General features: G+C 48.7%; 1 protein-coding gene across 1 annotated transcript in view; it reads left to right on the forward strand.

The window, feature by feature from the left end:
- Positions 1 to 10420, forward strand: part of LOC144670077 (protein-lysine 6-oxidase-like) — a 76256-nt gene extending 65836 nt beyond the window's left edge. The window contains exon 7 of the mRNA XM_078532472.1: positions 5364 to 10420. Coding sequence (XP_078388598.1) covers positions 5364 to 5370 — 7 coding nt within the window. The 3' untranslated portion in view covers positions 5371 to 10420. The remainder of the gene's footprint in view (positions 1 to 5363) is intronic.
- The last annotated feature ends 780 nt before the right edge of the window (positions 10421 to 11200 follow it).

Below are 11200 nucleotides of genomic sequence, written 5' to 3' on the forward strand. Positions count from 1 at the left end.
CCACTATCCTGCTGCCAGGGTTTACAGGCGGTGAAGCAGCTACCTCAATATGCCTGAGGTGCAGTGCCGAAGGAGGCTCCATCTCTCAAGGGAGACAGTCAACTATATCTGTCAGATGATTGGCCCTGAGATCTCCCCTAACTGTGTGGGTGGACACTCCATGCCAGTGGCTCTAAGGGTCACAGCTGCCCTCAACTTCTATGCCTCTGGCTCCTTCCAGGGCTCGGTGGGTGATCTTTGTGGTGTCTCCCAATCAGCTGTCCTCACTTGTGTCAAGCAGGTCACAGACGCTCTGTTCAGACGAGCATTGACTTTCATCCACTACCGCTGGGACCAGGCAAGTCAGACACAGTGAGCCAGAGGCTTTGCGGCCATTGCTGGCTTCCCCCGTGTCCAGGGTGCTATAGGCTGTACACATGTGGCCATCAAGGCGCCAGCAGGTGAGCCCGGTGCCTTCATCAACAGGAAGGGCTTCCACTCCATGAACGTGCAGATAGTGTGTGATCACAGGATGCTGATTCTACAAGTCTGTGCAAGGTACCCAGGCAGCTCCCACGACGCCTACATCCTCAGACACTCCCAGATGCCGGGGCTCTTCAGTGCTCCAGCCCGGCTGGGTGGATGGCTGCTGGGTGACAAGGGCTATCCCCTCAGAAGGTGGCTCATGACGCCTCTCCGCCATCCAAGAACAGAAGCTGAGCAGCGGTACAATAGGAGCCACGGCACCACAAGGGCTGTGGTGGAGAGAGCCATTGGTCTTCTCAAGGTGCACTTCCGATGCCTGGACCGCTCAGGGGGCGCACTCCAGTACCCCCAGACCGTGTCTCGGTGATAGTGGTTGCATGCTGCACTCTCCACAATCCTGCGCTGGAAAGGGGGGACACAGTGGATGATGAAGACGTAGACGCAGTGGCTGTGGCTTCACACAATGAGTCCAGCAGTGAGTCCGAGGATGAGCACGCACAGGGAAATGCTGAGGGGGGAGACGCTGACCCGGGCAAACTCCAGGGAGGCAGAGACACCCGGGAGGCTTTAATCCAATGAACCTTCAGCTAGCACAACACAGATGGATCACCAGGACAAGTCTGGGCTGTAGCTCCATACTCGACGCCTAAGTGCAAAATCTGCCTGGTTAGGAACAGTAACTAAGGTCCTTGTCAATAAAGCTGAATGTCCCACAAAACACTCATTACATTATTGGAAACCATCCACCTGCAGAAGAAACGAGGCTCCCTCAGCCACGGGGACATTTCTGAATTTAATAAGTCAAGCAAACCAACTTATTCCAAAAAAAAGACAATAGTGTTACAAATCAAAACAACTCATAAGGACCTCATCTCGGGTCAACACCAAAGCACCAGTGAGAAAACTGTGGTGTGCCTAAGGTGCCTTTTGCCTTGGTGGCCGTCCTCTGGCCCGTGGAGCCTGTGCTGGCCCTGCCTGGGAGGGGGCTGCCAGTTCCACAGCCGGCACCTCCCCAGTCGTCGCAGCCTCACCCGATGCAATGGTCACTGGGAGAGGAGCTGCCACCCTCAACCGGAGCGCCCTGAGAGGAGCCCACAGAGACGACAGGCAGCTGCTGCACCAACGTGAGGTCGCTTCGGACCTCCCTGCTCACCATGGATGGATGGATAGGCACCGAGCTGGGAAACTTGGTGCCCAGACCATCTCCCACACTGGCAATGACCAGCTGAGGTCAATGCTGATGTGAGGTCTGGCTGGTCTGAGGGCATCCCCAGGAAGCTCTGATGGGTCTCCTGGAGGAGCCTCTCCATGAGAGTTGCCACTCTCTCCATGGAGGACGCATGGCGCTCGGACATGAGGCTCATTGCTTCAGCGATTGTCCACATAGACTCCTCCACCACGGACACCAAGTCAAGCACAGCCTCATGTATCTCCCCCAGATGCTCCCACACACCCGGCCGCATTTCCTGCAGCTGCTGCGTCGCGGACGACTCCAGAGGCTCATCATCAGGCACCGACTGAGCATGTACCTGGTCCCCTGCAGTCCTCCGACTGCTGGCACCATGGGCACTCTGTCTCTGCCAGCTCCTCCAGCGACTGTGAACTGCCCTCACCGCTGTGCCCCGAGACACTAGCCGAAGTTCTAATTCCCACTGAAGTGCTAGTATCTGCGCTGGTGCCCGCCTGGCAGAGATGGTGTGACGCTGGTGAGATTTCAGGGCCCTCAGGTGTGAGTGGGGGTCTCTGCTGCTCCTCCTCCCAGCCCTGCTCCACTGATGCTGAAAGAAGAACAAGGACATTGGATCAGTTAATGTGGAGACAATGTCAATGTGCATCCCTGTCCCCCGGATCATTACGCGCTCATCCTTCCATAAGCAATGGTCAAGCCATGTTCCAAAATTAAATCAATTACATTCAGCGCTGCCATGGCTGTTGGGAGAACAATGGTGACCTCACTGCTGGGCATAAATACCTGGCCATGGCACCCCAGCCTCACCAACACCAGTGGACCTGGGCACATGGCGCCTCTCCAGATTCAAGGCCTCCTGCTCAAAGCGGCTGAGAATGGCCAACTGTGCCTGGCCACCACCAGTCCTCACCCGCTCTGCCACATTATGTGCATTCTTCTCCTGAAAATGAATGAAGAGCATTGATTCGTGCAAATTGCACACGGACTCTCTTCGCGCAGGGCCCACCCCAACCAGAGTGGGACATATCAGGGCTCCAGTGCCTCCTCACCCCGCTGCTGCCGAACACTCACACAAAGATGCTCAGTCTGTCCCTACCCACCCACCTTCTTGGCCACATGCTGCCTACATCACATTAGGCACCACACGGTATCTCCTTCCATAACAAAGAGGTGCAAGTACGTAGAGCTCAGAGGGCAATAGATGGTTTGTTGCCAACGCCACCTTGAAGCTCCCCTCCCACCATCTAATCACCCTGACTAGGACATGTCCTGGAGTTCCAGCACTGCGCCCAGGTGCAGCTCCTCCAGGTTGCCCCCAAACCAGTCATGTGGGTCTCAGTGTACCACATGCTGCGGGGGCAGAACCCATCTCTTCACCACCCTCTCAGGCTGACCTGAGTTGGGCAGTATCTGCTGGCCCACCTAGCGAAGGACACAGGCCGTCAACGATTCAATGCAGTCACTACACTCAGACTTGGTGGGAGGATGGTGGGGAGTGCAGAGGGGGCGGTGAGGGTACCGGGGTGAAAGCCGATCTGCTGGGTTAAATGCCCAATGCCAACATTATCCTCACCCTTCCCGAGCGCAACAGGTCATTGAAGTGCTTGCGACACTGGACCCAGGTGCGCTGCACCACATCGCGGGAGCTCACCACCTCCACCACCTCCTCCCAGGCACGTTTCGTCATGTGGGGGGGTCTCCTCCTCCCGTCCTGGGGAACCAGCACCTCCCGTCGTGCTGCCACCTCCTCGAGGAGAGCAGCAAGGCAATCATCCGAAAAACAAGGGGTACACTGGCCCCCCAAGCCCTGCCCTCTGGCCTGGCCTGCTCGCCAGAATCCCTTTGCTGAGCCCTTGCACTTGCCATTGTGAGCAGCCTTGCCAAGGCTGCCAGCGCTTCATATAAACAGGCAGACAGGGCACTCCCACCCATTCCCGCCCACTCCCGCCCACTCCCGCCGCACCCACCCACTCCCGCCCACTCCCGCCCACTCCCGCCCACTCCCACCCACTCCCGCCCACTCTCGCCCACTCCCGCCCACTCCCACCCACTCTCACCCACTCCCGCCCACTCCCGCCCACTCCCGCCCACTCTCGCCCACTCCCACCCACTCCCGCCCACTCTCGCCCACTCCCACCCACTCCCGCTCTCCTCGGGAGTCGCACATTATACTGGGTGGGCCTTAATTGGCCTGCACCCCCCAACCCCGCCTGCACCGCACCCACCCACCCCCCCCCTGCACTGGCCCCCACCCCCCCCCGCCTGCACTGCCCCCCACCTGCACCGTCCCCCCCCCGCCTGCCCCACCCCCACCTGCCTGCGCCACCCCCCCACCTGCCTGCGCCACCCCCCCACCCCCCTGCCTGCACACCACCCCCCCCCGCCAACCAGAAAATTCAGCCCCAAGTATATTTAGTTTGGAGGTGGAGCTCTCTGGGTATTCAATTTGCTTTTTTCTCAATTTCCTGCAGAACTATTTATTCGATCACAGGATTTGCAAGGCCAGCATTTATTACCCATCCCCTAATTGCCTTCAGAAGGTAGTGGTGAGCTGCCTTCTTGAACCGCTGTAGCTTGTCTGGCGCTCCCGCAGAGCTGCTATGTAAAGAATTCCCGGGTTTTGGCCCAGCGACCATGAAGCAATGTTGAATATTTCCAAATCCGAATGGTGTGTGACTTGGAGGGGATCTCGAGTGTGGTCCCCTGCGCCTGCTGTCCTTGTCCTTCTACGTGGTAGAGGTTACGGTACACACTCGGGAATGGGAGGTCCAGTTGATTTGCCGAACAACTTTGGGTTCACTTGTACTGCAGCCCTCACTGTCTCTTTAAGATCAACTAACTAAGCAGAGTCTACCAAAGAAATTCTGCTAGACTGAACACGGGCCATGTCATTGTGAACTGAGTGGTAAGACTATGGAGTAGCCACAGCATCTCGATTACAACGAAAATTCATCTCCTGAAAGCCCTTGTGCGGCCAGTGACAATGTCCGGCTGTGAAAGCTGGACCGTCAGGAAGAGTGACGGGGCTTGAATAAGAACACTTGAGATGAAAGGACTCGGACGGACATTATACGTGTCATGGACGGCAAGCGGATAAAGGAGTGGGTGCTCGAGAAAGCTGGTGTGAGAAGGAGCTTGTTTGAGGCAGTGAGATCCAGGAAACTGACTCTTGATGTGAACAGGAGGGGAGTGTTTGGAAAAAAGAGGGGATGCAAGGCAAAACACCTGGAAAACGCGCACAAGGAAGGCCAGAGATGGCTTGGATGGATAATGTCAGAACGTGGACAGGCCTCTTTATTGGACAGGCAGTGAGGGCAGTAGGGAATAGAAACCAGTGAAGAAAGATTGTTCATCATGTGGCCAACCCTCAGAACAAGGAAAGATGAGACATCTAAGCACCAACTGCGATTGAGCCTAGGGTTTTTGTAGTCTGTGTGCCTCAGCTACTCATGGGTTAAACCCATTGATGCATTTGTGATACCTCAATACTATTTTGATCTTTTTGTCTACTATTTTAGCCTGTGTTGTACTGTTTCTGAGACTGAAACAGCTAAATATCCAATCTAGATGGATTTCCTGCACTCTTGAGCAATGCAGGATTCTATGGGTTTACAGGAAAACATATAGTTCGTGCCTAGTTATGTTCAAACTGACGGCCATTAGAGTCTGAGACTTCTTGTGAATGTTTTCCTCTCCTTTTTGTTTACAGGTCATGATCTACAAGTTTTGAATTGCAAACACTGCATATCCTGAGCAAAACATCTGGTGCGTTGTGGAACTTGATCGTACAGCAGCTGTGAGGTTTGGTAGCTGCCATCAGGAGTTAACGGGAGTTCAGTCATAAACAGCGAAATCAGCCTGTAGAGCTGTGGGAAATGAGCCAACAACTGCAGATAAACTTTTACATGGACTAGGCCCCAGATTATTGCCAGCGAGGTTGTGTGGGCACCTGAAACAAGTTTCTATTATAATTAGCAAAAGAATTGCCTTAAGTTTCACTTTTAAGGGCGTAAGAGGTGGGAACAGGAGTCGGCCATAAGGCCCCTCAAGCCTGCTCCGTCATTCAGTGAGATCACAGCAGTGCTTCTACATCAACTCCACTTTCTCGCCCTGTCTCTTGATTTCCTTCTTGTGTCCTAACGTCTGTCAAGGTCAGTCTTGGTTATATTGAACGAGTCAACACTCTCCGTCCTCTGCGGTTGAGAAACCCAAAGATTCACAGCTACCTGAGTGGAGAAATTTCTTCTCATTTCAGTCCTAGACGGTTCACCCTTATCCTGAGATTATTCCCCCCTCAACCCCCCGCCCCGCTAATTTTAGACTTTCCAGCCAGGGTGCATAACAGGCACTCTGCATTCACCCTGTCGACCCATCTAATAATTTTATACAGTTTCAATGCGACCACCTTTCATTCTAAACGCCAGGGAATATAGGCTCAGTCTACTCTTGCATGTCTCTACTTTTCATCCTTGACACTCAATAGGGGAGCAGTCCATCATAGGATCCTGCTTATATGTCCTTGATGGTAGAAAAAGCAAATTTCTGTCACTTATAGGAAAAATTAACCGTGTTTAGTTAATGAGATTCTTCCCTCACCTGGACTTTAAAAGCAGCACAGACTCAAGGGACTGATTGGCCTTCTCCTGTTCCTATGTTCAATGTCCTTTGAGTGCACACTCAATATTAACCTGTCCTTTCTTTTCACAGACGCCGACTGACTTACTATATTTTGAGCATTTTCTATTTTTATTTCAGATCCTCCATCCTTTTTTAATTGTACACTTGTTCCTAAGTGAGAACCAAAAAAAAAAGCCACATGTTGGAAATCTTAAAAGAAAAATCCCGAATTGCTGGAAATACTCAATGGGTCAGCCAAAATCTGTACAGAGAAAAGATAGTTTATGATATTTCTGGTGTGTAGCCCTTCATCAGAACTGCGATTGGGTAAAATGTGACAGAGAGGGAAACAAGTGCGGAGGATGGGATGTGGTGGTTCGAGGATTAAGCGATGTATCAATCACAGATTTCATCTCTGAACACTGTTGTTTTAAACCTTCTCGTTGTTCCTCTCAGTTACTTATGCACCATTGTGTGTGTTTTCAGTGTTAAAATCTGAATTCGTCTCCCTGCCCCTTACTGTAACTCACTCATTTACTAGATGCAGAAACTCTGGGACTCGCTTCGCTGATAATTAATTTCCTCCCACAAAATACACATTTGCTGTGGCCAGACCGTTGCCTCTTGACGCTCTCTTTTACGCAACAACTTGTGCCTCTATCGGGCCGCTAACTTAGTAAAACGTTCCGAGGGTCTTTGACGGAGCGATTATCAAACTAACTCCGCACCGAGTGGCATCAAAGAGATTTTGAGGTAGGCGATTGAAAGCTAGGCTGAAGAGGTAGATACTAAGGAGGATCTTAAAGGAGGAGGGAGGGCGGTCTTGTGGTGCAGTGGGTAGTTTCCCTGCCTCTGAGCCAACAGCTCGAGGTTCGCATCCCACCTCAGGTCTTGATGGTCCAGGGAGGTGCGTTCATAATGCGACCAAACAAGTTGATAATGACCAGTAAATTTTTCCAGTGGCGCCTCTACCATCACTATCCAGAGCTCTGGACTGCAACATGTGTGTAAAAGTGCAAGTTGGGACAGAAACACAGACTCCAAGTAATCTGTCTCACACCACCTAAAGGAGGAGAGAGATTTGGGGAGGGGGGAGAAATCTAGAACTTGGGGCCTAGACAGCTGAAAGAATGTTTTTAGGCTAAATATTAATGTATTCCTGATTATATGAAGTTGTTTTTGCCTTTTCAAAAAAAAACTACATTACCTAATATTTCAAGCAGCATTGAATAAGCTTTTATCCACATCTTGGATTATGGATCTTGGCTGGTGACCTAAGTTTGTCCAATATTTTTCTCAAGGAGAGAGTTCCATCACTCTCATTCACAGCCATAAACGTAAGTGAAGTACATACCAAATGAACACTTTCAAGTTCAGTATTGATGTCATGTAACCTACTAAAGCTGTTTAACCTCGTGGATTCAAACTCTCCACGGACATAATGTAATATGTTCTTGAATAAATCTCTGCAGAGAGTTCCTTAACCTAACTGCGCAGCGTTTCCTGTTCCAAACCTGCACTGACTTTGACGTGATTATTTCCAAGTCAAGCCAATTTCATAGCAATCTGCCAAGGAAATGTACTTTGTTAAATCATTCCAGGGAGACAGTGATGGCTCATTACCAAAACTGACCTGGAATTGACAAGGTCAGGAGGGGGGAAATATATGACTTTGCATTTCTCCAGTGAGGTTTGAGGTGCAGTTCAGCGAAACATACCCTCTCAACCTTATGATTGATATCAGTCCACGGCCCAGGTTAAAAATCTGCTTTTCCATTTCAGACCATTATGTTTTCTACTGATTATATACCAAAGAAAGTTCAAAGTTGGGTCACTTTAAGTTTGGAACATTTATGCTCACACTGCTTTTAAAGACTGTTAATTTGCAATGTATTCCTGATGATTCGAAGGTGTTTTGCATTAAAAATACTGAATTATCTAATATTTCAAGAAACTTTGAATTAAGAGTAATAGAAAGAAAGAACTTGCATTGATAAAGGACCATTTGTGATCTCAGATGTCCCAAAGTGCCTTACCAGCACTTTTGAAGTGTACTGTTGTAACGTGGAAACTGCAGCAGCCAATCTGTACACCACAAGCCCCCAAATACAGCAAAGTGATAGTGGCCAGATTATCTGTTTGGAAAAAAAACCCCCCAGAAAATGTTGGAAATACTCAGCAGGTCTGGCAACGTCTGAGGGGAGAGAAACCGAGTTTAATGTTTTAAGTTTGTGACCTTTTATCAGAACCGAGAAAAGTTAGAAACGTAATAGGTTTTTAAGCAAGTGAGTGACTGGTAGGGCAATGGGGGGGAACAAAGAATAAAAGGGGAAAGTCTGTGATAGAGGGGAGGGCAGGAGAGATTAAATGACCAATGGGTTCATGGTGCAAGGCCAGCTCAGAAGGAAAAAACAGTTCGGACCATTAATTTCCCAGTTTTACTGGTGTTTCCATTTTAAGGTGCACAAGACCAGTTTGGACCAGCGCTCTTATTTCCCAGTTTTCACTTTTTTTCCTTTCTGGGCATAGGAAGTGGTAATAGGACAAGTTTTTAAAAAAAAGTGTTCAGAGGTGGTGTGAATGGCAGGATCCTGAATAGTTGCCGTCTGAAAGCTAAGGAAAGGGAAATAAGAGAGACGCAAGATTAAAATAAATCAAAGAGAAAGGAAACAAAATGGGGGCAGAGGTTAAGATCTAAAGTAGTTGAAATCAGCGTTGAGTCCAGAAGGCTGTAGCGTGCCCAGTAGAAAGATTAGGTGGTGTTCCTTGAGCTTCATTAGACAATCTGTTTTTGTAATCTTGATTGAGGGATACATATTGCCTAGGGCACTGGGGAGAATAACCTGCTCTTCTTCCAATAGTGCTTAAGAGATGTTTACGTCCACCCTGGGGGTTGGGGGATGGACTTAGCATTGGTTTATTATCTCATCCAAAAGGCATTTGGACTGAGAGATAGAAAATGTCACCAAATCAGTTTCTGCCCTGTGAGTGTAGCGGGAGAGAAGAATGGCTCCCATTATTCCTGGGTCTCAGGATGAACTAGAGACAGTTTTATTGCTGAAAAAAGAGAAATGTTATCAAGGTAGCTCACACAAGAAATGACCAAACTCTAAAGGGGGGGACGTCAATTTAAATTTAAAGTATCAATTGTTGCTTCCCCCGTTTACAGTTTGGTCATTTCTTGCGAGCTATCCTAATGAGTGCGAGACAAAAAGTTCCACAGCATTTCTCTTTTTTCAGCAATACTCCAGTTCTGTGCTACTAAACGCCCAATAGAGACACTTTACAAGTTAAGCTAATGGGAACACGATAGACTTTTTTTTGCAGATGTCTAAATTTCAGTTTAATGGAAAAGCTTCAGATGGGGTCCTTCAGGGCAGAGTATATGAGGCTTTGATCTTCCTAATTTCGCTCTTAACCCCCTCTCTCTTGTTAAAGTCCAAACATCTCTGTCGACTTTCTTCAGGGTTGATGGCAGGCTAACCCCTGGGTTAAGGGGTTGTCGAGCAGCTGTGGGGAACCTCCTGAACTGCAGGATTGTATTTTAACCCCAGTCAGCGAGTGCAGGAGATCCGCTTTGTGAGGCTCTTTCGTGCCCTTGCCTGCTCGTTGCATCCAAACCTGCGCAGGACACTTCCCGATTTTTGCTTCCAACGGAATATTTTAATCGCTGTGTACGTTTCTGTAAATAACTCAGCTGCAGTTAAAAAGAAACTCTTTGCTACTGACGTAAGAAAATAATGATTTACTGTGTACCAAAAGTAACTGAATGAAATAATGTTTGTGGGGAGCAATTGAACTATTTGTTTCTCGTAGAATAATAGCATGAGGCAATCGGATGGACACAATTGTGCATGGAGTTGATTTGTGCTTTTATTCCAAGCCCTCGGGAACCAAGAACTGGAAAACCTGGCAACAAACCTAACCCTACTGAATGGACTGCCTTTTGACTGAACCAAAGTGATTATTTGAGATTAATGTCGTTGCACTCAGAGGCCCTTGCCTGGGAACTATGTGTAGGCACCAAATAAATATCAGAAATATTTCGGAGGAAATAGATAATTTTGCTGAACTTCTGTAGGTTGGATGTATAGTTACAATATTAATAAAAATAAAGGAAAATTCCGTGGAAGTTTTGGTTTGAAACCAGCCACCGTCTGGATTCAGCTGCTGTTTTTTATTGTGTTTCTTCCACCATCTCACGACCTCTGTCCTTTGAGCTCACTTTTATATCTCGAAGTGGCAAGCTAGAAGAAGCTTGTATACTATATCCTACAACAGAATACCAAATAGCGCAGCACAAGTTGGAGCATGTTTCTAGGGTGCATCTTTGGGCAAGGCTGTTTGTTGAATCTGCACCTTGAGATGGCTTCTGGTCCACTCTTTATTTAGGATTTACTATCCGTGCAGTGAAAATGATAGCCAAAGGTTTGGTGGGGTGGTGTAGTGGTAATATCACTACACTGGTAAACCAGAGGCCCAGGTGAATGCCCTCAGGCATAAGTTCAAATCCCATGATTATAGCTGTTGGAATCTGAATTTAATTTTTAAATAAAAATCTGGAATTGAAAGCTAGTCTCAGTAATGGTGACCATGAAACTATCATCAATTGTCATTAAAAAAAAACCCATCTGGTTCACTCATGCCCTTAAGGGAAGGAAATCTGCTGTCCTTACCTAGCCTGGCCTATATGTGACTCCAGACCCACAGCAATGTAGTTGACTCTTAAGTGCCCTCTAAATGGCCTAGCAAACCATTCAGTTCGAGGGCAACAAATGCTGGCCTTGCCAGCAGTGCCCACGTGCCATGGAAAGAATAAAAAAAACACTTTGGGCAGGACCTTCACAGCCAGAAACTACAGAAAATTAAATAAGGAACCACAAGAAAGATTGTCCACCGCTTGAGGGAAGTTAAGATTGGGCAATAAAG

Source organism: Cetorhinus maximus, chromosome 30 (assembly GCF_964194155.1).
Source record: "Cetorhinus maximus chromosome 30, sCetMax3.hap1.1, whole genome shotgun sequence".
In the NCBI taxonomy this organism is placed as follows: Eukaryota; Metazoa; Chordata; class Chondrichthyes; order Lamniformes; family Cetorhinidae; genus Cetorhinus; species Cetorhinus maximus.